The sequence below is a fragment of the Canis aureus genome, chromosome 29 (genome assembly GCF_053574225.1).
Source record: "Canis aureus isolate CA01 chromosome 29, VMU_Caureus_v.1.0, whole genome shotgun sequence".
In the NCBI taxonomy this organism is placed as follows: domain Eukaryota; kingdom Metazoa; phylum Chordata; class Mammalia; order Carnivora; family Canidae; genus Canis; species Canis aureus.
In genome coordinates, this window is record NC_135639.1 from 12805356 (window position 1) to 12831939 (window position 26584).

General features: G+C 39.5%; 1 protein-coding gene across 5 annotated transcripts in view; it reads left to right on the plus strand.

The window, feature by feature from the left end:
• The first annotated feature begins 7445 nt into the window (after positions 1-7445).
• Positions 7446-26584, plus strand: part of RAB11FIP2 (RAB11 family interacting protein 2) — a 57296-nt gene continuing 38157 nt past the window's right edge. For 2 of the 5 annotated variants that reach the window (XR_013367775.1, XM_077877473.1), the window contains exons 1-3: positions 7976-8499; positions 14132-14577; positions 15286-15754. Coding sequence is in view for 3 of the 5 variants with exons in the window: in XM_077877473.1 (XP_077733599.1) it covers positions 8147-8499; positions 14132-14577; positions 15286-15754 (1268 nt within the window). In the remaining 2 variants the exon portion in view is untranslated. Of the gene's footprint in view, positions 7659-7975; positions 8500-14131; positions 14578-15285; positions 15755-26584 lie in introns of those variants that run through there. The other 3 variants (XM_077877475.1, XR_013367776.1, XM_077877474.1) reach the window with 3 other exon arrangements.

Here is a 26584-nt window from a genome sequence, read left to right on the forward strand (position 1 = left end):
ACTTCCTCAATTTTTTTAAGGCCTCAGGTTACAAGAGCATAGTTATAGACACAAATTACACAATGTAAATACCTTAAACTCTGGCTTATGCCTGATAAACAACCACAATAAAACTCAGTGGCTCAATGATGTCAGTCTATTGGGAAGATATTCTGCGTAAACCTAGATCCAAGTTTGGTGATAAAAGAAATTTACAGTCGTTATTCTATTGAGGAAGAATTTAAGTTGCTCAAGGTCATAGAAAACAGTTGTTTGAGTCAAATGACTTCTCTCAGTTCAGTGTTCTATTGTACTACTTAACTTCCTGGACGCAGGTATTTCTTTTAAGTCTACATTGCCAAGCTAAGTCCTATGCTTAACTATGTATCATTAATGATTCCGATAACTTGAAAATGATTATTATACAGTCTTATAACAGTCCTTTTCTGTATCATAACCTGTAAGTGCTCTGAAGGTGACCTAAATCAGGCTAGGTAAAAGATAAGCACCCAGTTCTAAGCCAAACTATCTTTATTATCAGATATTCAGATGGACTAGAACATTGTTCAGGCTGGTTGAAAACTGCTTGGCAGAGATAGTATAAAATCTGACCCTAGAACAAAAAGAGTTAGATCTATCCCTCAAAATGCAACCCCTCATTCCACCCAACCAGGCTTTGTCTCTCTCTCTCTCTCTCTCTCTCTCTCACACACATACACACACACTATGTGATTTATATATATTATATCATATATATATATATATCTCAAATACTTTTAATGCCTTTTGCTTGGTTTAGCATATATTAAATAAGTAGAAAGGGAGAGACTACTAGAGTACTGGATTTTATAGAGGGGAAAAAAACCCTAACCACCAAATGTTTCTGCCAGCTGCCTATTAGTTTAATGAGCTCCAAATGAGCACATACATTAGTTCCAGAAATATTATAATTCTAATCCCTTATTTTTCGTTAAAAAATAATCCTCCATCTTGGATTTTAACTGAACTTGAAAAAATGCTAACATGTTTACACAGTACAAAGGTGATGAATTTTCATAACTCTGATATGTAACTCTGGGAAATATTACTTTCAGTAATATTCAAAATTATCCAGTCTCTGTTAACCTTTACATAAGTCTATACAAGTTGCAATATTCTAGGAGATTTCAGAAAGGTTCATGGTGATGAGACAATTGAAACTTAAAGATAAATATCTAAGTTTCACAAAACTTTTATCTATTAACAATAATCTTTGCTCTTCAGTAATTTCATACATATGTAAATTTATTTTATTATATATATAAATATATAGAGAGGAAGTAATCATATATAAATTAATATATATGATATAACCTAAAAGAATATACTATAAATTATACATATCATATGTTATATATGTTAATAGCATATGTAGTATAAAGTAAAATAGCATAAATAGTATATATAGTATAAAATGATAGTAAATAGTATATATAAATTAATATGAGTTACTGGATATTATGTGGCATATATTATATATAATTTATGATATACAGTATATCATATTATGTTATACATCATATACATTATATTAATAGTGCATATTTACATATATAATAATATATATTATATATAAATATATACATTATATAATCTATAATTATATAATATTCTATTATATATTATATATATAATGTATGTAATACTTATAAAGGACTTTGAGAATTCTGAAGATGGAAGGGACCTCAGTGGCACAGAAAGATTATGACTTATTAGGATAACAACTTCTCAATTGGAGACCCAGGACAGATCTAATGCTCAGGCCCATGGGTTTTCCACACTATCATTCACAAACTCCTAATAATTTCGGTGTCAGTTGTCAAAAAGAGGTATGGTTACAAAAACAAAACAAAACAAAACAAAAAAAACAAACCAATTCCCTGCACATGCGCATAAGAGACATGCATAGATATCTCTGCAGCATTGTTTCTGATAGGAAAAAATCAGAAACAATTTAAACATCCTTTGGAAAGAAAAAGAGCCAATGGGGGTCATTCACCATATAACAGTTAAAGTAAATCAATTCATGCTTTGTGCATTAACATGAGTAAATTTTGTCAAGGGAACAAAAATTGCACAACATAATAGTATGATTGCATGAGGAGGAAATTAAAAAGACATCCACACAAAACATTCTTTTTTTAAAAAAAATTTTTTTAAGTTTTTTATGATAGTCACAGAGAGAGAGAGAGAGAGAGAGAGAGACATAGGCAGAGGGAGAAGCAGGCTCCATGCAGCGGGAGCCCAACGTGGGATTTGATCCCAGGTCTCCAGGATCGCACCCTGGGCCAAAGGCAGGCGCCAAACCGCTGTGCCACCCAGGGATCCCAACACACACAAAACATTCTGATGTGCAAATATCTATTCTGGTCCATAAACCCCTATCTTCCTCAGTCGGCATGTCTTCATAGTTTGAAAGAGCTACAAATAGTATGAATAGAAGTTACGTTTATTACTACAAGTGAAAAGTTTCAGTCTTTCCAAAACTGAGTACGCTTACGTGTCATTTCTTCCAAATTTTGAGTATCAATTTTTTTCATGTAGAGTCTATTAATAAATGTTATATTTATTTCCTTTCTGTGATGATCATTTTCATTTGGGAGAACTCTCAAGACATTTATAAGATTTTTTTTCTCTTAGAGGATCCTTTATTAATAAGTTACATAGAAAGAGAATCTGCTTTAGTATATTGACCAAATTCAATTAAATTAAAATGCAATTTGCTTCTTTGTATTGTGGATGTACTACTTAGAATTATTAAATATTATAGAATGCTTTAGTGGTTCCTATTATAGACTCTTATTTTACAGATGAAAAAACAGAGGTCCAAGAAAAGGAAATTACTTCCCTAAAGATATGTAGCTAGTAATAGGCAGATTTAGGATTAAGACCCACATTGCTGACTCGAGCTCTTTATACTACACACCACACTGCTTCTCAGGCACCACAAACTGTGTCCATACACTGCCCAATTTCAGAAGACAAATCAAGCCACCTAATGATGAAAACAAAACGATCATCTCCCTCCCCCAAATACTAGCTTATTGTGATTATAATTTCAAATCAATTTGCCAAATACTCTTTTATTTTATTTTTTTGACTGGTTATGTGAAGATTAATCTATGTATGTATCTTCAATATAACGGGAGTTTTGCCATATGTATGTAAGTTTTGTATATTTTTGATAAAATATATTTTTTGGGATATATAAATTTTGTATATATATCTCAAGTGTTTGTGTGTGTGTGTGTGTATTTGAAGTCTGAAGATTGTGATGATATTTTGGGAAAGCTTCTGGTTGTCCTTGTATCTTTGAACCTCCAAATGGAAAATAATATCTGTTATATAATGTATATGGGAGTGACCTAGTGGGTTATTTAAACACCAAGAGCGTTATAATTGTCCTACAATCAATTCACAAGGTGCGAGTTTAGAGATACTGATGCCCAAAGGGAAAAATCTTTTATAGTGCTTGGAATAAGTCTCCTTATGGGACTTGACTTAGACATGTAGCACTTACTCAATATTTTCAACTAGCGAAATCTTCCACTTTTGGAGAATAAATATTGACCATTTTTACTTTCTGGTCAAATTGTTCTTATTCGTTGCAACAGGCATTGTAACAGTTTAAAATGAGAACTTTCAGCATTTTACTCCTTTAAGATCTTATTTTCCCAAGTGCTGGTATTTGGTTTCCCAATACCAAACATTTCTGCACATATCATTAGTCATAGGATAATAATAATAAAAAAAATGACTCTTCAAGTTTGGTGTGTTGTCTTTATGTATGCAATCCTTCTCCCCCTTTTAAATTACTGAATATGTATTTCTTTAAAATTAATAAGAAGAATTTTGTAAACTGTAAGACAATAAACATTCTGCAGAACCACTTTGATCCCAGATCTTATATAACTGCCATTATTTCTCTCTTTGAGCCAACCACATATTTGATCCAACTGACATGTTTTTACTTTTTAAATAAATAATCAAAAAAGAAAAAAAACACTTACCTATAGGAAATCACTTCACTTTTACAGTGTAATTCTTGCTTCTATGTAGCTCATTTTTGTTGCTGTTATTTACTTCCCTGGGACAAAAATATGCTATTTTCTTATTCTGGCTTACGCACATTAGGTCATAACTTCTGATCTTGCCAGATAGTAAAATCCAAACAATTTTGGCTCTAGCTAGGTTTTGGGAAAACTCAAAAGAAATGTGGGTGCTACAGGAAGAGATGTTAGCAATTCTAATTGTTTAGCTCTTGCCTTTGGAGTATTCCCTGAATTGTGTTGGAGTATGTTATTGTGTTGCTGTGAACTACTGCTGCCAACTTCCACCCTAGAGATGACTATATTTCAGAGATGAGTGAAATGATACTTGTAAACAAGTTTATAATCATTAATAAAGCTTACCAAACAATTTAAGCTCTTTAGAAACACACATCCACTCTTATAATTAATTGCCTATTGTTTATTTAATTACAACTTTTTTTTTTTTTTTTAAAGATTTTATTTATTTATTCATGAGACACACACACACACATACAGAGAGAGAGAGAGAGAGAGAGAGAGAGAGGCAGAGGGAGAAGCAGGCTCCATGCAAGGAGCCTGATGTGGGACTTGATCCCGGGTCCCCAGGATCACACCTGGGCTGCAGGAGGCACTAAACCGCTGCACCACTGGGACTGCCCTAATTACAACTTTTAATAGAGACATGAAGACTTTAAAAATGCAATGGTAAAAATTCTAAACTTAAATTTGTTTTTATGATGTTTCATTTTGTTTTTGTAACTTTCAGGTGTCAAATTATTTCTCGCTGGAGATCCTGCTTGAAATTCCACCATTGACTGTTCAGTGCACTCTTTAAAAATCCCTAAGAATATTTTTCTTTAAAGTTGACAACTGCCCACTCTGGGATCCAGATGCTGTATATTCACAGTACGATGATTATTTTGTTTTATTTTCCACACATGGCTTTTTCATACACTGGCTCAGAGATGGCAAAAAAATTTTTTTAAACATATTTATGGTATGCTTTTCTTAGAATGACCTAAAACCAGGTCTTTTCATTCTAGATGGTGTCTAGCTCAGTATCATTTCAGATTCATCTCTCATTTGTGTCCCTGAAGATTCTGGTGGTAAACTAATCCAGGGTCTCATTTGGGAGTGACTACTTCATGTAGAATTTACACCAGCCACGTGTGTAAGTAATACTAAAAAACTGAGAATTCTCAATACATGAAAGGAAATCTATAGACACTAGCAAGTGTCAGTGGGTTCCCGAAAGAATGTGCTAGAATTTGGGTTGTCTTTGAGATTCCTGGTGTTGTCTTTTAGTATGAGGAAAGTCCCTTCTTCCACAAGACTAAAATAACACATAAGGTCTCCCCTCCCCCAATAAGATTCTTCAATGGCTACTCTTCTAACACAAATATAGTGGGCCTTCACCTAACTCCATTCAAAAAATATTATATGAAAAGACCCCTGTTTGTTTTCAGTGCTGGTATCCTGCAAACACGGGACACTGAGGAACACGGAGCACATAATGTCCTTAAGTGGAAAAGTTTTAAACCTTGCCAAAAAATTATATACCAGCTTACTTTTGTGGCCATTTTTAGTTGGAAAAGTGTACACACATCTATTATATTGTTTCACTCTCAAAATTCATCCTACAAAGGGAGAAAATGCATTGGATGCTAGGCACTATGAAGGGAGGATCCACGATACACAAGGCAGTCTAAAGAATTTAGAATTTCCTTGGGAAGGGGGATCCTTGGGTGGCTCAGCGGTTTAGCACCCGCCTTCCACCCAGGGTGTGATCCTGGAGTCCCAGGATCCAGTCCTACATCAGGCTCCCTGCATGGAGCCTGCTTCTCCCTCTGCCTCTGCCTATGTCTCTGCCTCTCTCTCTCCCTCTCTCTGTGTCTCTCATGAATAAATAAATAAAATCTTAAAAAAAAAATTTCCTTGGGAAGATAAGACACGGACAGAAAAAAATACAATAAAGGTAGTATACAAATGTCTCTTGTAATGGGGAAAGAGAGGGGCGAAAGGAGACTCGGGGCCACATATGCCAGAAAATGTACAGTATCTCAGAATACTCCTCCAAACTATTTTAGTCGTGATAAAATAAAATAAAAAGCCAACAGTAGCCATTTTATCTGCAATTTATGGACAAAGAGATGGAGGCTCCCAGAATCTCAGTTCCTTGCCTCAGGTAAGTGCCCATCACAGGCCACACACTGAATCTCTGGCAGAGGCAGAGCATCCAGCAAGGCTCCGAGTCATCAGCCCCACTAGATCTGGCTAGTCCGGAAAAAGCTCAGTATTGCCTTCTCTCTCTCTCTCTCTCTCTCTCTCTCTTTTTAAGATTTTATTTATTCATGAGAGACACACAGAAAGAGAGAGGCAGAGACACGTGCAGAGGGAGAAGCAGGCTCCATGCAAGGAGCCCAACATGGGACTCGATCCCAGGACTCCAGGATCATGCCCTGAGCCCAAGGCAGACGCTCAACCCCTGAGCCACCCAGGGGTCCCCAGTATTGGCTTCTCCTAAAACGCCCCTTGCATTCCTACAGCGCGTGTGTCCATCAGGTTTTGCCCACAGGCACAGGTGAGACAGCCGTCCGCAGCCCTTGGTGAAGGAGAGTCCTCTCTGGGTTCGGCTTCAAAAGGTGGATAGTCTACACAGTGAGCGCCCAGGGGGTGTCCTAGCCCCCGAGGAAGCTGAGGCTCGGGGAGGGGCGAAGACTTGTCCAAGGTCACACAGGCTGATGATGGCAGACATGGGGGGGGGCGGGGATCAGCTCTTCTGACTCTAGCCCCAGTGTCTCTCCCGATCTTTATTGATTCCTGTGTGGTTCTGGAACCTTCCATCTGCTTTCCCCCTCTTCTTCCATTGGAGGTGGAGGACGTCTTCCCAGTGAATTAGAGAAGAGTGGGTAAGGGGTTGGGGAAAAGGGTGCTTTCGGTCAATGAAGAGGGCCGATGCGCCGCGCCAGCCACCATCTATCTGACACCCACCCGCTCTGTGCCAGGCGCCAGGCATCCATCCGGGCGCAGGCAGCCAACACGCTTTCCAAAGACCGAACCCGGGCATCCCTCCCCAGATCGGGCGGGCCCGGGTTGCGGCTGCCACCGCTCAGGAGCGCTCCCCCCGCGCCCCCCCCCCCGCGCCCCCCCCGCGGCAGGCCGCCCCGCCCGGTCCTGGGAGCCCAGCGCCCCTGCAGGCCCCCGCGCCGGGCGCGACGCCGAGGAGGCGCACCCAGCCCCGGGCCCCGGAGCTCGCGCCGCGCGCCGCCGGTCGCCACGGCAACCAGGGAGGCGCTGACCCCTGACCCCGCCGGCCCCGCCCCTCGCGTTCCCGAGTTCAACATGGAGGCGGCCAACCCGGAAGTGCCGCCGCCGCCGCCGCCCGCCGGGGGTTGGGAGCCGCGGGCCCCGCGAGGCTGAGCCCGGCGTCCGCCGCCCTGACAGCCGCTGGGGCGCCGCGTCCCTGCCCTCCCGGTCCAGCTCCGCGGCCAGGCGACCCGCCCCGCCCCCGCCCGAGAGGAGGAGCCGAGGCGAGGGGGAGGAGGCGGAGGAGGCGGAGGAGGAGGGAGAGGTGTGCTAGAGGGAGCCAGGCCGCGCGAGCCGCCGGCGGTTCGTATTACCGGGGTCGGAAGGAGGAGCCGGGCCGGGCCCGCCGAGCAGCGCGGGCGGGCGGGAGGCGCGGAGGCGGCGGGGGTGCGGGCCGGGGCCGGGGGCGGGGGCGGCTCCGCGCGGGCCCCGGCGGCCAGGCCTCAGCCGCCCGCAGGCCCGGGAGCCGCCCGCCGCCGCCGCCGCCGCAGCCCGGGGCCGGTCCCCGCAGCGGGCGGCGCGGAGGCGCGGGCGGCTCGGCCGGGGGCGGCGGGGATGCTGGGCCCCCGGGCCCCTGCCGCGGAGAGGGCCCCCCCAGCGCAGCCGCGCCCCCGGGCCGCCCCAGCGAGGCGCCGCGCCGCGAGCCCCGGGCCCGGCGGGCAGCCGTGAGCTCGCCTGCCGCCGCCGGGTGCCCGGAGGATGCAGTGATTCAGGAATTAGGCTCTCCCCGCGGGAGGGGCTCGGGGCGCCGAGGGAAACCACCACCACCACAACCCCCCCAAAGACCCAGAATGATGCTGTCCGAGCAAGCCCAAAAGTGGTTTCCTACCCACGTGCAGGTCACAGTGCTCCAAGCCAAAGATCTTAAGCCAAAAGGCAAAAGTGGCACCAATGACACATACACCATAATTCAGCTGGGCAAGGAAAAGTACTCCACCTCTGTAGCTGAGAAAACCCTTGAGCCTGTCTGGAAGGAGGAGGCCTCCTTTGAGCTCCCTGGATTGCTAATGCAGGGGAATCCCGAGAAATACATCCTTTTCCTCATAGTTATGCACAGGTCCCTGGTGGGTCTGGATAAGTTTTTAGGGCAGGTGGCAATCAACCTCAATGACATCTTTGAGGACAAACAAAGAAGGAAAACAGAGTAAGTTATGTAATTTATTTTGAATTTGGGGGAGATTATCTTATTTACGGATTTTCTGTTCTTGGAAATTATTTGGGGCATTCTCTCTCTCTCTCTCTCTCTCTCTCTCTTTTTTTTTTTTTTTTTTTTTTGGATTGAAATATGACCTAGTTGTAAGCACCATGGTTGCACGAATCTGGAGTAAAACATAGCCCTTGTGAAGAAATATATATATATTTTTAAATGGAGGCAGTAATGATCCATTACTCTCGCATTTCTGGTTAAGGTAAACATGTTAAATAATTGAGTATTTTGCACCGGATTTTAAGCAAACTGACATGGTTTTCACCGCTTGTAAGAGGACTTGATCACAGTGCTGACCACCTAAAACTTGTGTGAGTTGCTGTGATCGTTAAACACTACAGTTTGCCAGGAAATGGAGAATTAAATCTGTCAATATAAGGTCTCATGTTGAATTTTGAAGTTGTCTAAAGGTCTATTACCAAATTTAGAGGTCAGGATTTCGTTTCAGCTTTAGAAACACAAGCTGGCCGGTGTTTTAGCTCAGCCATCTTTCAGGGTCAGTACATCTCGATGGAGTCTAGAGCTGTTGAAAGAAAAAAATTTTAAGTGTGTACAAACATTCGCAACCTTGAATGCACGCTGACATTTTTCTGTGAATTCACAACCTATTGGAGTTCGTGTATTACTTCGGAAATAGTTCTGTAAAGCCCGCGTGTTGCAGGTAGTGATGGAGTTCTTGTGATGAAGTGATTCAGGGGCGTCTTCACTGCAAACACGTCCTTTTACCTCTGACTTTCAAGCTCAGGAGAGATACGTTGTCATTTAAAAAAGGATGATATAAATTAACACTTGGATGTTATGTCTTAAGTCGGAAAATTACATGTTTTCGGAGATACAGATATACTCACCCTTCCTTAAACCTGATCTGAGAGAACCTTGAAATTAACGGAATTAATGAGAAAAATATAGGTTGAGTTTGTAAGAGGACTTCAAGTGTCCAAAGCAGCTTTGGTGTTTCCCACGTGACCGAAATTTATTTGCCCTTTTGAAAACTTTTGATAATGGTAACTTTCTTGAAGTTCATGTCCATTTCTTATTACATTTTTACAACAAGTGTGCCTTACTATATTCTCTGTACATCTTCCTGCAAGCTTCTCTTGATTGGAGTTTTTATTTTTATTACCTTTTTTTTTTTTTAAAATCAGGACTTTATGTAAGATTTAGTACGTGAAAGGTAAAGGGATAGACAAGTACTAGGAATGCAAGAGGAAAAATGGTAAATATTTACTCAGGAGATAACAGTATTTTAAGAAAAAGGAGAGAAAAGTTTTAAAAAAATGTAAAATTGAATGTATATTGATGATTTTTGATAAGTGTTTGATACCTACAAAATGGTATTTGTTACCTACAAAATTTCCTCTGAGGAGTTTTTCATTAGTTTTTCATTAGCTGAAAGATAGATGATCACCAAGCAGTTTGTTCAAATCACCAATTTTGGATGAAACTTACCCTATGATATTTAAAGTGTTTTGAAAGTAGACTTTCTAGTATATTGTAACTGCAAATGTTATGCTGCCTTTTTTGGTACTTTTTATGTTAATGAGTGACCTATTACAGGCCTCCTATGAAATCTAAATTTTCCGAGCGAAAGTAGGCCCAACTGTGAATCCAGAGATTCAGAGGATGAAGTGAGCTTTTAAAATTCCTCCTTGCTTTACTCCTTATCTTTGGCAACATCCGAATTACAATAAATTTGGCCATAAGTAACTCTCCTATCGTGGTCTCCCTACAGAAATTCTCTATTGGCTACTAAATAAAATTGATTAGAACTTTCAGGAGGAAAATGCTTTTAAATGTTCTCAACAGGGCTTGTGATGTTATTGCATGCAGAGTGATTTTCAGATGTTATTAAATCCCATTTTCTTTGTGGATAAATGAGGACCACATATTTGATGAGATATCTTTATTGGTAATATTTCTAGTTTTTTAATATATTTAATAGCTTCCTTTTCCAGCACAGCTGTGCATGTGGTACAGTACAAGATGAACTTGGGCCACCGGTGTATTGCAAGAAAGATATTTAATATTCTGCACAGTGCTGAGCCTTGTCGGCATATCCCCAAGAGCTTTTTAGAAAACCAGTATGAGTGATGAAGGCTACCAGCTGATTTAGAAGTCCCATGAAACTGCTGGGTGTGACATTTTATACTCTTGACACTGAAGACAAGTATTTACAGCTTGTCTTCCAATTGTGTCATGATAGGCAAAGAAGTGTGATGGCTAAAACTATTATTTTACTTATTTTTATAATTTAAAATTAAATGCCATTCTTCTTTTTTTCTTTTAAGGAGAGGGAAAGGGCCCGAGTCATAACATTTTGAGTGGGGCATGGAAAGAGAACTTCTGTATCTCCCACTTTTATGGGTGTCTGGGTTGGTTCTGGCATGAGATTTAAGGAAATAATGCAGTGTTTAATAATAGAATGGTAAAATCGTTCATGCTGTTATGTAATATCTATTGATTTTTTTTTTACAACAGGAATGGGTGATTTTTTTTTTTTTAATGCTCATGAAAAGTAATAACAATCAGAGTCCCTAGAGTTAGGTATGACTCAAACACATGCAGATTTTAGGACTTTTGTGCGAGTTTCTGCAGTGCACCTGTGTCCTGGCCTCTGGCACCCTTCCTGCCAATCTTGTCCCGTTTCTGACCACACAGCACCAATTGCTTGGGAATAGTTCCCACATGTGTGGTGGTTTTTGAACATGGACCTGTGCCCACTAAAAATTGAACAGAGGCCATATACAGTTTAAAAACAGCACTCCAGAGGTGAAAAAAAAATCAGCATTAATCCACTAAGCCCCAAATGCTGTGTCTTCATTTTATCTTTTTGAAGCCTGGGAAAATGAGTGCTATCTCTGGAATGATTCTTGAAGGTCTCATTAAGACTTCCCCATTACCTCACTTTCAAAACAAAGCAGCTAAGGTAGTTTGTCATGCCTAAGTTTTAAGTTTTATACATTTGTTAAAAGTTCTTTCCAGCTCCCCACCCCCTCCGGGAGTGGGGGGATGGAAACTATCCTGTATTTAGAGTTTGTATTCAAATACTGACTTGCTTGATTCTTTTAAGCTTACCTGATGAGTCTTTAGTGTTCCCTACCATAAAACAAAATGGTGCAACACGCACACAGTTTTAGCTTGGTTACGGTAAGAGTATAGTTTTAGAAAAAAATTATTCAGTAAACATTTGTTGAATGCAAGGCAAATTGCCTTCAAGGAGCTTACCCTTTAGCAGTAGAAAACCTGCATTGCCTTCCTCCTTGGTTGTCACTGCCGCCTGATTAAACACAGGGTCCCCTAACACATGGCCAGCCCTGCCTTTAACCTTATTAACATATGTGGTTCATCAAATAGGAAAGAACTTCTATTTTCATGCAGATGTTATTCATCAGCTTGGGTATTTTCCTTATTGGCTTTAATCTGACATTGGGATGTTACTTAGCCTTTGTGCCCCAGTTCCCTCATCTATGAAACATGGATGTTAAAGTAGATCATTGATTTGGTCTTATTTCTGAAATTCGGTGAGTTTTGATTCCTCTCACCTCCTTCCATCTATTGGTTATTGATTTATTTATTTTTCCTCAGATTTGCTTTGATTTGTTGTATACATGGAAGTCTTCTAGGCCTAAGTTTTTTTGTTTTTGGTACACTTCCTGCAAAGTGTACTCATTTACTTTGTGTAAAGCCTGAGATGTTACAGAACATTTCCCATGTACCATCCATCAGAAGCATTTCTCCCCCCATTGAGAATGGCTTTATTTTCCAGAATTGGGAATTAATAACGGGGTGTCTGACCTTGTTTCATTTCCAGGCTTTTTGAATGCTAAATTTTGTATTGCTCAAGGTTCTCTATTCCACAGAGTTGATTGCTGTCCTTTCTTATTTCTATTTCTAGTCCCTGTGTGTTCAGATTTCACCATTTGCTTCAAAAGCTTTTCTCAGTGTAGGGTCTTGGGGTAATGCTTTTTATTATAAAACATTTTATTTTTAAAAATTACTTTTTTTAATGCAACTAGATCATAATTGATTAAATTGCTTCAAATTAATGAAGATATTTCTCTTGTGTGTTTTACTTTCTAAGATTGTACATATGGTATGTGCCAATTTTCTCTCCTGCCTGGAAAGACTGGTGAACCAGTCTTCCACCTGATGTATAGTAAACATGAGCTTCTTCTGGCGTATCTTCTTGGTAACAGGAGAGAAGGTACTAATGTAAAATTAGATCAGAGTTCCTTTGTAGCTAAGAAAGTTTGTTACACTTGATTAGAGCCTTATTTAAGTATAAATGTAACCTATTTGCAGGTTATGCTTCATTGTTAAAAAAATGTGGAAATACTATAGAAACTCTCATCGAGGCTTGATTTTTATTTTTTAGCTATTTTCTCTGTAAAATGACCACTTGTAACACTGACCACTGGAGACTTTCTCATAGATAAAAAACACCACAGAACAAACCAAAATAAACTTTACTTCTTATACAGTAGCCCCCTCTTATCCACAGGGGATAAGTTCCAAGGCCCCCAGTGGGATCTAGCCTGAAACTGTGGCTGGCACCCAATCCTAGATATACTATGTTTTCCTTTACATGTACATACCTGTGATAAAGTTTAATTTATAAATTTGGCACAGTAAGAGATTAATAATACAATAGAACAGTTATATACTGTAATAAAAGTAATGCGGATATGATCTCTTTCTTAAAATGTCTTACTGTCCTGTACTCACCCTTCTGGTGATGATGTGAGATGATAAAATGCCTCCGTATTGAGATGAAGTGAGGTGAATGACGTAGGCTTTGTGACATAGCATCAGGCTGCTAACTGACCTTCTGAGGCTGTGTCAGACAGAGGATCGTCTGCTTCCAGAACGCAGTTGACTGCTGGTAACTGAAGCCGTGGAAAGCGAAACCGTGGATAAGGGGGACTACTGTAACGTCATTTGACAACGGACGGTGCAATTCAGCGAACTGACGAAAAGCATAAGATTTGGCTCCAATTAGAATAATTTCTCTTTGGTATTGGTACAGTAGCAATGATAAATGAAGCAAATAGATTCTAACAGGAAGCATTTAAGGTTTCTTTTTCCTTCAAAAACTTTACAGGGTTCACTACTATTTGTCACTTCCTATGTTTTACTCATTTTTCCTATTTTATTCAGGAGAAGGCTTTGGCCCGCTTTACATGAATCTAAATCACATCTTATGTCATTTTCACAGTTAGCACACTGTAATGCAACACGCTCCGATATTAACAAAATTCTTCCAGTAGCTTTTACAGAAGAAATATTTTGGGGTTGGGGCTAAATATTTAATTATTAAAAATGTCATTATTTTATAGTGCTCAAGAGGAGTTTGTATTGATGAATTATTTCATAGTCTCTGCCTCAGTCCTTTGACATTAACAAATGTTCTTAGGCCATAGCAACACTTAAGTCAGATGGATGCATAATAGCTATCATGCTTCCATTGCTTTGATGGTTCATAGCTTTACCTAAAAAGCTATTTGTACGTAACAAGCCTGTATCCTCTCTGCAGTGTGTGTTACAACCCAGTTTTTTCCTTCTCTTTAAGGTGGTTTAGATTAGAATCCAAACAAGGAAAAAGAGCCAAAAACAGGGGTGAGATAAAGGTCAATATTCAATTCATGCGGAACAATATGACAGCAAGTATGTTTGACTTATCAATGAAAGACAAAACAAGATCTCCTTTTGCAAAATTAAAAGATAAGATGAAAGGTAGAAAAAATGATGGGACATTTTCTGATACGTCTTCTGCAATCATTCCAAGTTCTCACATACCCGATGCCAATACTGACTTTTCAAGTGGTGAAATACAGATGAAATCCAAACCAAAAAAGCCTTTCCTTCTGGGTCCTCAGCGACTCTCTTCAGCACATTCAATGTCTGACTTAACTGGGACCCACATATCTTCTGAGAAACTGAAGTCTGCTGGCACCATTGGTCAAACACATCTTCTTGGTCGGCATGTAGATTCCTTTGGAGTGGTTCCGGAAAGTGGTAAGTGACACTTTCTCATTGTATCCTTAGTGATCCGAACTACCCTTTTAATTTTTAAAGTCTAGCTTATAGAGTTAGAAAATAAAAATTGCAATTTCTAGGTAGTTTCTAAGCTTAGCTCTTTATTGAGTGCCGAATATACTCAAAATTGGTAAGTTTATTGAAGGCAGAACTTGTCTGCATTCAGCATTGTGTTTATATTATTAAATGATAACAAAAATGAGTCCCAGTTGCTTTTCATGGCCTGGCATCTTTTTTTTTTTTTTTACTGCTGTTTCTTTGGTCCTGAAAGCCTGAAGCATAAATAAATATTCCATTTAATCAGAAAGTTCCTAGAAAAAAAAATCTTGTATGTTCAGAAGTAGCAAAGTATATTTAATGCTAATGATGAAAAAAGCCTTTGAGAATTTATAGCACCATCTTGCCCACCAGAACCTCTAGTTTTGACATTATAGTTTATTTGATTGTTTTTTTCTGAGCTGAGTAAATTACTGATTGTCTAGCAATATGCTAATTATTATTAGCTTACCTACTTGAGACTGCTATACTTCACCATTTTAAGATTGTTTTCCTTGATTATTTTAAAGGTTAATATCTTTAAATAGCTAATTGCTCTCATTCTAAAAGCAGCAGTGTGCACACAGAATGTGTCAAGTAGTGTGATGTAATGTGTCACTGATTATGTACTAACTACAAAATTGTTTGCAGGAAGTCTCAAATCTCCACACAGAAGAACATTAAGCTTTGATACTTCTAAAATGAACCAACCTGACAGCAGTGTGGATGAAGGTGAATCGTCTTTCGGAAGACAAAATGACCCATTTACAAATGTGACTGCTTCATTACCCCAAAAATTTGCAACACTGCCAAGGAAGAAAAATCCATTTGAAGAAAGCAGTGAATCATGGGACAGCAGCATGAATTTATTTTCAAAATCAGTTGAAGTAAGAAAAGAAAATAAAAGAGAGAAAAGAGAGAAAGTTAGCTTGTTTGAAAGAGTGACTGGAAAAAAAGATAGCCGGAGATCTGATAAACTTAACAATGGGGGATCTGATAGCCCTTGTGACTTGAAATCACCTAACGCATTTAGTGAAAATCGGCAGGACTATTTTGATTATGAGTCAACTAATCCGTTTACAACAAAATTCAGGGCTTCAAATATAATGCCATCTTCAAGGTAAGCCTCATGGGGGAAGTTGTGCTATTTTGAAAAAAACTACACTTGAAAGTATCAAATACCCTTTTAAATACTTGAATGTTTTAAATTCCTTTTATTTGACTTGAACACAATTCTTATCTTATTTTTATAATTAATTATGGAGCCAGGCAATGCTACATACATCTTTGGAATTGAACTTTTTATCTTAGAAGGATAAAAGATTCTTAATCCCTACCCTAGTCTATTTCTATGTGAGCCAGAAACTCACTGAAACTTAGGAAGAGAATGGCATAGCTTTTGATGAGAGTGGTTAAGAGTGAATCACCACTGGGTGTTAATTCAGGCCAGAAATTTAGGTGATACATTGGGTTTCTAGATACTATTTTCCAGGGATTAGTTCACAGGCTCTCTGGGGAGGATTAGTGGGCCAATAGCAGCCTATGGGCTGTTCTTTAAGAAATACTGGCTTATGTTAAGTATTAATGGTTTTCATCGTCGGTGTTAACTAGCCTCATCAAATGGCTATTTAGAAGTCACTTCTATTTGTGAATGTTTATTGGAATTTTATGACCCTTTGGGTACTATAAATATATCAAAGAGTAGCTGTATGATGATTTCTGGTCATAGGGATAATCACTATCATGATAAAGATTAGATTTTCAAAATCTGAGTTCTCAGTTTTGTATATAATGGTACTTCTTCCTTCGCCCAAGTGGGAACTCTATTCCTTTAAATGAGATTATGGATTTTGCAGAAGTGAACAGTAGAAAAGCTGATTAAAGAAAACTTAATCAAAGAATAAGATGAATGTATTGGAATCCTAAGCAGTTATAGGTTAGCATGGTAGAGTGTTTGCCATGGAATGTAGAAGTTTTTCCTCAAGGCTATAATGTATAAATACCAACCAGAGTGGGAATCCTGGCTCAGTGGCTCTGTGACCTCTATAAACCTCATCTTCTCCATCTTTGAAACAAGGAAAAGAATACCTACTTGGTAGGATTGGGTGATGATAAATTATAAATCAAGTACATGGTATAAAGCCAGGGCCCAAATAGGGAACCCGTGAATGGTGGCTGTATACTGTGTTTTATATACTGTCATGTAGTATTTTATTCAAAAACAGTGCTTTGTTTTGTTCCATTGCAAACAAAAAGTATAGTATTAACAAGCACCCTTTTAGACGGTACTTTCCTACCTGTCCTCTCATTTTCTAATGATGTGTTAAAGTATGCATTTAACATTTCCGAGGGAAACGTGTATCTCTTTCATTTTTTTTTTTTTTAGCAATAAATACTTACTGTGGCTTTAAAAAGTATTGTTCAGTTTTCTTTATTAGCTATACTCAAAAAGAATACATTCTTATCGTGTGGTATTAATATTTTACTGAAGAGTCCATAGTTTCATTATGGTATTCTCAAATATTTTATTTTGGTATTTCACATAGTATATTACACATACTGTCTTAAGTCCTAAATTACAGTGGTAAATAGAAATATATTTGCTTTTTCTCCCTTTCGCTAAACTTTTTTTTTGAAGAAGATAATTAAAAACAACTGTCTGAGATAACTTAAGAGATTGCGTAATTTAAATAATTTTAGAGTCAAAAGCAAGAAAAATGGGCAGTGGCAGGAAAATAATGTTTTTAAATTATGGCAGCATGTAGAAAAATAAGTATCCTCAAATCTTTAATTGCCCTATACTGGGGCTGTTTACATGGATTGCCACAGGTTTTAAAAGTGAGTGTGGCATTTTGCCAGATTTAGGCTGTGTTTGGGTGACATCAGTACAAATGCTGTTTCTATCGAAATGAGAGCTATTTCTTGGTAAATGGAAGATTTTTAAATTTTAAGCCTTTCTCTTCGTCGTGTTCTTCGGGAGGCCAGATATGAGGACGACTACATCTGTAGGTTCCTGGAAAGTTACCTTTCCTCTGTGTGTCACAAACTATGTCTGTGGTAAATGCATTTGCAATTAAAGGGTCGCTCTTATTTAGAGTGTAAAATAGAAGGATCACCTATAAGTAGATCTAGGAAGAGAGTTCAGTTCAAAACCTCTGGAAAGCAGCTTTATCTTGAGTGGAGTTTGGGGGGATGCAGTGGAGGTCATTTTGTTTCTGTGTAGCCATATGCTCCTGTTTCTTGTCCTTACATCAGCCCCTGGGGATCATCGGAGACATTTTAGGTTTCTCCCATTCACATCTAAGCCAAATGCACTTTGGAAGCTCTAGACTCCTGTCACTAGGATGTGTGCCACAGATTGTTTTTTTTTCCAGTACTGCTAAACAGATCTCTTCAGGGTTTCCCGGACTCTTGTCACTGATGGCTCTGAGAACTCTGGCCAGAGCAAAGGGTGGATGCCGTCCATAGCCGTGGAACCGGATCGTGTTCTTTGTGAGTGAGCTGGCTCACCTGTGGTCACAGGTGCAGGGGGACCGTGATGTTGCCCTGCAAGTGGATAGGGTGTGATTAAGCCCGGAGAATTTTCTTTATTCCAAAAAGCTTGACAGCACTAAGGAACACTTTCTTAGAAGGCAGAGTTTTTATTTCTTCGTTAAAAAAAAAAAAAGTAAAATCCACCTGAGGAAATCACCTTGTAAACCACACAAAAAAAAATACCACGTTCTGCTTCCGTTCTTGGAATAGGTCCTGTAATAGTCTTGCATAAAACCAATAGAGGAAACGAATTCAGCTTTTTGTTGGATCACCCGACAAAAAGAACGGGGTTCTTTGAAACACTTTGGCTTGTACTTACTAACTCACAGGCTCCTCCTTACCTGCCCCTCTTCTCTGAAGCCTTGCCTGCTCTTGTTGAGAGAGCTGTTGGATCCCTTTGGGGCAGCATTTTCTTACACGGAAGTCTTGCTTTGCATGGGCATCCCGTTGTTCAGTAATAGACCAGTCTCTGGTCTCCCTCCCACCATCACCAACATCTTGAGGGCCGTACCTCCATTTCATTCAGCTCTCCACCCTGAATCTCCAGCCCGATGCTTGGTACGTAGTAGGTGTTAGAGAAAACCATTTTTGAATCTGTGAACACAAGATAGCAGACCGATTTCCTAAAATGTGATTTTATTCCTTGAGGCTCCTCTTCTAGCCCGGCGTGGGCTGTGAAGATCTGGTACAGTGAAAACAGACCCACAAAGGCAAAACATGTGCATTGTTTATGTACAACAAAGCATTATTCAAAATCTAAGTCAGTGTCAAGGGCTCCTGAAATGTAGCGTTCAGACCCTAAATAGCACATTTCTGGAGTTTCTTAAGAACTCTGTGTTAAGTAGCTTATCAACTGTAATAGACAACCCCAGATCTCAGTGGCTTATCACAGTGAAAGCATGGCTGCTCGTTGCTGTCGCCACCTGATTCACAATGACAGGGAGGTGGGAAGGGGGTGTTTCGCTCCATTGGGTCATATAGCTCCACGCCGTTATTCCGGAACCAGGCTCCTTCCTTCTCGCGGTGCCACCATTTACCCCACGGCCTCCAGGGCCACGCCGTGGGGGAAGAGAGTGAGGAGGGGGGTCACATGTGGCATGGCTTTGTGTGCCGGGCCTGGCCGTGGCGTGCATCACTTCTGCAGATGTTCCCTTGGCCAGAGTTCATCATGTCCCTGCCTCAGTGCAGCCAGTGAAGAAATCTGGTTCAGCAATGGACCCAGAAGAAACGGAGTTGGGTGTGGTGAGTACACCGCACTGTGTTTGTGGTCTCTGCCAGTGCTAAGAAGTCTGGATACTGTCTCACGCTTGGCATGCTGCAGAACTCCTACTGCACATGCGCCGGCAAGCGTCGTTGGAATTCTTGCCATTTTCAGAAAATGTTTCATCAATTTATGATCAGTATCGAGTTGTTTGCGTTTTAAAATTGCAGCTAACCTTGCTTTTTAATTATAAATCACAGGTAGTTTGGTGTCATCCGTATCTACCAGTGTGTTGCATGGTTAACCCCACATTTTGTAAAGTAATGCTTGTTTGCATCAGCAGTTACATAACTTTCCAAAAACAAAAAAAACCCTGAGTGCATGTTATACCATTTTTTAAAAAACATTTTTATTCATTTATTTGAGAGAGAGAGAGAGCACGAGCAGGGGTTAAGGGCAGAGGGAGAGAGAGAAGCAGACTCCCCACTATGCAGGGGGCCTGACGTGGGGCTGGATCCCAGAACTCTGGGATCATGACCTGAGCCGAAGGCAGATACTTAAATGACTGAGCCCCTCAGGTGCCCCTGTTATACCTTTTTTTTTTTTTTTTAAAGATTTTATTTATTTATTTATTCATGAGAGACACAGAGAGAGAGAGAGAGAGAGAGGGAGGCAGAGACACAGGCAGAGGGAGAAGCAGGCTCCATGCAGGGAGCCTGACGTGGGACTTGATCCCGGGTCTCCAGGATCATGCCCTGGGCTGAAGCCTGCACTAAACCTCTGAGCCACTGGGGCTTGCCCCCTGTTATACCATTTTTAATCATTTGTTCACAGTCATTCCTTCTTTAACACTAGGCTAGTCTTCTAGTGGAAAGTGGAAAGTGGAAATGTGTTCAGCAAACAAGGTGCCCTTTTTTAAAAACAGAAACACAGCCAGACCCTTAGCCAGATGGGGACAGGTGATGAAGTTGTGGTTTATTGAAGAGTTAGTGAAAGAGATATCTACATGTCCAGGTCGGGCCCATGAAGACATCCTATACAGCCATCTATATTGCCTCTCTTCCTCAGTACCTTAGGCCAGGGGTTGACAAACAAGACGGGTCCCGGGTCTGGCTTGCTGCCTGTTTTTGTAAATAATGTGTCAGCGGAGCACACCCCTGCTTGTGCTCTCTCTCTCTCAAATAAATGAATAAAAATGTTTTTTAAAAAATGGTATAACATGCACTCAGGTTTTTTTTGTTTTTGGAAAATTATGTAACTGCTGATGCAAACAGCCATTACAGCCTAGGCTGTCTAACCAGCCTAGACACCGGTTTGTGTCTACTTTAGTGCTACAGCAGTAGAGACTGCATGGCCTGCAGGGTTGACTGAAATATTTTGCTGAGTCTCGGGCTGGTTGAATAGAGATTCTTGAGAAGGGCCGAGCCAGAAGATGGGCAGCCTGGGTCCCTGAATGCATGTGGAAGACCACCTAACCAAGCATCACCAATTAAACCTTACCTGGGGATTCCTGGGTGGCGCAGCAGTTTGGTGCCTGCCTTTGGCCCAGGGCGCGATCCTGGAGACCCGGGATCAAATCCCACGTCGGGCTCCCGGTGCATGGAGCCTGCTTCTCCCTCTGCCTATGTCTCTGCCTCTCTCTCTCTGTGACTATCATAAATAAATAAAAATTAAAAAAAAAAATAAATAAACCTTACCTGAACGAGACACTCTGAGAGTATTAAGTGAACTGTGGTTTTTGCATTTATTTATCATAACATTTAGCGTTATTGTTACTTGGTATTTAGGGCCCTGGGGCCATGGTAACTTTAGTCTGTTTAAAAAGCCTAGTTTGAAAGCGTTAAGAACCCCTGATTTGTAACACCAAATCCAAACTCTTCTAACTTTCAATGTACTTACTGTATTTTGGGCTTTTCTTAGTTCTCCAACTTTTCTTTTAGTATTCCTTATCTCTCAGTTCTAGGTAATTTAATTTCCTTACCTGTCTCTTTTCAGGCCCTTTAAGCCTTGCTGTGACCATCCTTTGGCTCAGTCCTGGAATGCTCTCTAAACTCCTCTGAGTGTGCTTAGCCTATCCTTGAGGCTAAATACTCTTTAATTCTTTCTTGATTAATAACATGGTGTTTCCCTTTGGATTTCTGCTGATATAGAACATAACTGCTCTAGGATATCTATTGTGTCTGGGTCTTAGTCTTCTTTACTAAGCTATCTAAGCTTCTTAATAGCTATGCTGAATCTTCTTTTGTGGGTGCTCCACAGCACCTAGATCAGTGCTTATCCTCAGTGTTGATCATCCGAGGCTCCTGAGGATTTTTTTTCAACTACAATTTGTTCGGTCATACTGCAGACTGAATTAGAATCTTTAGTGCGAATGGGCCTTGAAATGAAAATCAGCATTTTTAGAACTTCCCACTGATTCTCAGTCAGGTCTAAAAATTACTGATCTAAATTATATCATGTATTTCATAAGAGTTCAGTAAAGTACTAATTGATGAATAGGAATCAGGAGTTCTGTTGGTAAATTCCTAGTTGAATAGATGACTTGGTCACACTAGCTTCGCTTCCAGGGCCCTAAGGTGGAGGGCTTAGTTGGGAGGTCAGCCATACTAAAACAGGAATATGGAGAAGAGTATGAGATTTGGCTGAATGGCTAAGAAACATCTAAATTATAGTAGGTATTGAAGTCCCAGCAGAAATGTCTGACTATTTAATATTTATGGCATCTGTGGATGAATTGTTTCTCAGAGTTCAGGTAAAACCCAGACATCAGTAGTGATGAACAACACTTACAAAATATGCTTGTGTTTATTTGCTACCTATCATAACTTGAAGAGAAACTTTGTGATGTATGTTCTTCTGAGGCTCCCTGAGAAAGTTTATTATTGAGGAAGTCCACCCAGTCAAGGGAATTCATTAACACAGGAGAAAGTTGGTTGTGTGTCTTATTCTGAAATGTAAAAAAAATAGAGTAAAAAAATATAAGCATACTCCGTATGGAGAGCTGCTGTTTGATTTTAAAAAGGAAGCTCATTGGAGAGTAAGAACTTATGGGAGATATTTTTACCAGAAAATTTTGATTTGGGAATATTCATCTATTTGTGACTCATACAAAGAACATGCTTTCCCTTCGTTATTTTCTGCCTTCTTGTCGTTGTGAATACCATACAGCAAACTCTTAGTTCTGTGTTAACTTAATGGTATATCTCATGTTATCAATCCTGCTATATTGCTTTTATTAGAGCATATATGCATATATTTCCATTTACTGTACTTACTGAGGAAAAACCTGTTTGTTGCTTAGCTGGTGAAACAGTTTTTAGGACAGTACAGAAGTAGTGCCTAAGATCAAGAACTCCTATCTGTCACTAATATCTTATAATTTTGCATGACCGTGTGCCTTTTACTTGTGGGATCAGGTTAACCTACTTCCCTTTCTCCCTTTCTCCTTTCTTTTCTTTCCTTAACTCATCAATTCCTGTCTATGGTTGTATCATACCTTTCTCAGAAGCTACAAAAAAATTGGTTACCTAGAATGTATGTTTATTTTTATTTTTATTTTTTTAAATTTTTTTAAATTTTTTATTTATTTATGATAGAGAGAGAGAGAGAGGCAGAGACATAGGCAGAGGGAGAAGCAGGCTCCATGCATCGGGAGCCCGATGTGGGATTTGATCCCGGGTCTCCAGGATCGCGCCCTGGGCCAAAGGCAGGCGCCAAACCGCTGCGCCACCCAGGGATCCCAGAATGTATGTTTAAACGTGTGCCTAATTTTCACAAATCACAAAGCACCATAGGCCTATAAGCATGTAGTTGTTATTATGAAGTTATATAACATGTCCATGAAAAAAAGACTATTTACTATAGGCCTACATTTTGATTTTTAAAAGTTAAACAGATGTTCCAAAAGAAATCCTATTCATAGTTTTAAAACCTTCATTTTTGTAACGCTCAGTATGGACCTTTTCTCCCCCCCCCCCCCCCCCCCCCGTGTGAGTTTATAGCTCAGTTTTTGGCATAATAAACCTTAACATGTATAAGGTTTATTTTAATAGCAGTATTTATTTTTTGTTCTTATTTGTCTAATAGTAAAGATAATTTTGCCTCTCATCCATGGCAGGCTATAAATCTTTACACAGCTGAAAATTTGTGGCCTCATTTAAAGACAGAAAACAAAAACTTTTGAGATGATTTTTAGACCCATTAATCCATTAGTATCCAGGGATTTGCAGAATGTATCCAATGAAACAGTGACTACGAACATGAAATATGCAATATGATTAGTTCCCTTAACACTAACTAGAACTTTTATGCTAAACTCCCCAGATACTACTTGAAACTTTTTTACCCTTTGTCATCCTAATACTCATTATAATAGCTCTCATTAATTGGTACATCTCCCAATGGGTTAATTTGCAGATACCATCCATGCCATCCTTTGGTAACTCACTAATGCAAATTGATATTTATAGACTTCAAAATTGAAAACAAAAAAGGCTCTGTAACAAAAAAAGACAAAACTTTGCTAAGTTGTTATTATTTTGAGCTGAGAGATTGAGATATAGAGAGATTTTGTGAGAGAAGAAAACCAGCCAAAAAAATCCACAAAAACTACTGTAGGCTAATAAACTGATGTGAAAATTTCTCAATTTACAGCACTTGACAGGTGCTAAAAGAAAAGCATCTTTAATTTTAATGTGTTGTTAGGACCTCTTTAGAGAGACTGTACAAGTTATTAACAAGGTCCTCTGAGACAGGAGACGGGTAATTAACAAGACCTATGGAGATATAGTTTAGGTAATTAACGAGCTCTTAGGCACTGGACACTGGATAACGCGGCGAGTCCAATAGTTAAAGAGAACAGGTTGTTATGATATGATCAAATACAAGATAGAGTATGTAAGTCCTGAGGTTTCTGATAGGGAAGCATTAAGATAATATTCCAGTGACCCCAGTGCAAATCAATATGTAAATTTTAACTTTTAAGGTAGAATTTGAGAGGATTATTTCATTGTCAAACCAACAAGCTTGTTACATGTAGGTTAATAATTTGTGTTAATTGCCATTAATGAACATGTGTATTTTGAGAACAGTACATTGGAAAGACATAAATTACATGATTCAAAATTATTGTAGACATTTGTTCTGTTTTCACCAGTGGCCTTTTGGCTAAAATTGCCTATTCCAAGTTGACCTTATTTTCTTTATCCCCTTTAAAGCTGTCAGAATCTAGGCCAGAGAGGAGGCTGTTCATCACCAGTGTAGTTTTTACATGATATGTACCGCTTCACTCATGCTCTTACGATACTTTCTAGCTGAAGACCTGATTCTTGATTTCAGACATTTGGTATAGTTATTTCCTACATAAACTTGAAATTGTTGGGGGTATGAATTGAATTTTGGTTCAGAAAAACTCCTGCAATCAGCAGACCTTTATTATAAACATGTTATACTTGGAAGATTAAGAATAAAAAGAAAGCCCTTGCATGCCTCCTCATCCATTCCGTTGCCTCCTCCGTGTGACTACTTCCAGATGATTTTTTCTGAATTTTAGATCCGATAATCAAATGACACTTTGATTTGCATTATTTTTGGAATATTTACTCCTCCTCTTAGAGTTCATAGAAACAGGTATGTAAATATTAGGTCTCCATTCCATGCTAAGGACTGGGCATTGTAAAGACATTGGGGAGCCATGAAGATTTTTAAGTTACATTGTGATTTGATCAGATTAACTAACCCTGTAGCATGAGGGAGTCTGGTGGGGTTTGCAATGGGAAGGGGGAGGACTTGGGGCAGGAAAATGAGTCAGAAAGTTAGTATGATTGTGAAGGTGAGAGTTGATGGAAGTCACCTGGGAGTGAGGACGGGAAAGAAGGGAACATCTTGGAGATGTGTTCCTTTTATATGTGGAGGTCGGGATGGTGGGGGATTGGTAAAGGAGAAGAAACGAGGAGGATTTTTCCAATGATGGTCTTTAATTGGAGTCTTAAATTTGATGAAACAGAGAATTGTAAAAGCTGTACAGACGGTCCCCAACTTAGGATGTTTCAACTTAGGAATTTTCAACTTTATGATGGTAAGTTGATATGCATTTGGTAGAAACCATACTTCAGAATTTTGAATTTTGACCTTTTCCCAGGCCTGGAATATGCCGTTGGATTCTCCCTCGTGAGGCTGGGCAGCAGCACCTGCAGCTTGCAGTCAGCCAGGCGATCACTAGGGCACACAACTTACAACCATTCTGCACCCATTTAGCCATCTTGTTTTTCACTTTCAGTACAGTATGCAATAAATTACAGGAGAAACACCATTAAATAGGCTTTGTGTTAGGTGATTTTGCCCAACTGTAGGCTAATAGTAACTGTTCTGAGCACATTCAAGATAGGTTGGGCTAAGCAATGATGTCTGGTAGGTTAGGCGTATTAAATGCATTTTCATTAAAGTATTTTCCATTTTCAGTGGGTTTATTGAGATGTAACCCCATTGTGAGTCAAGGAAGATCCATATTACAGCAATGTCAGGTGTGTTGTCTTTGAATCAAAGTTGGCATTTCAGTCTTGATGGAGACTTCTGAGTTTGTTTTAATGAGGTGCTATCTGTTCATTTTAGAACTTTTTTTAGAGATAGAAATTATGTGTTTTGAATTGTTGAAGACAAGCAAGTTAATATCAGCACACTAACTACAGTTCTTGAGAGTTTATTTCTGAATACTGAACCACACTTGGCTTCTTTGAATACAACAGTGCAAATTTCTGTAATTGCTTATGGGTTTAATGCATTTAAAGTGTGTTCACCTTAGAATTATAATTACTACATGTATTTCTTTCCAGCGGTTTTGGTTTTACCAAATCTTGTCCCCGTTGGACCCCTTTTGTTAGTTTCTCACAGGAGAATAACTTCTGTTTCTTTTATATTTAGCCCTACTTCTGTGAACACTACTTTTCTGTTTAGAACACTTCCTTTTGGGCCACTATGACTCCCATCACCTGTGGTTACTTTTTGCCATAGCAATAAAGCTTTAACTTTCGAAATACAGGTATTGTTTCTATATTTTAATAGATGGTAGTAGTGGTACCTGTGGCGGAGATGTTCTAAATAGCTGCTGGCAATAGAAAGTAAAGCAGCTAATTTGATCATGAAATGATTTTCCTTTTACACATTTAGCTAGTTTCTAAGAATATTGGGATCCAGACATTTGACATTTGTCTCCTTCAA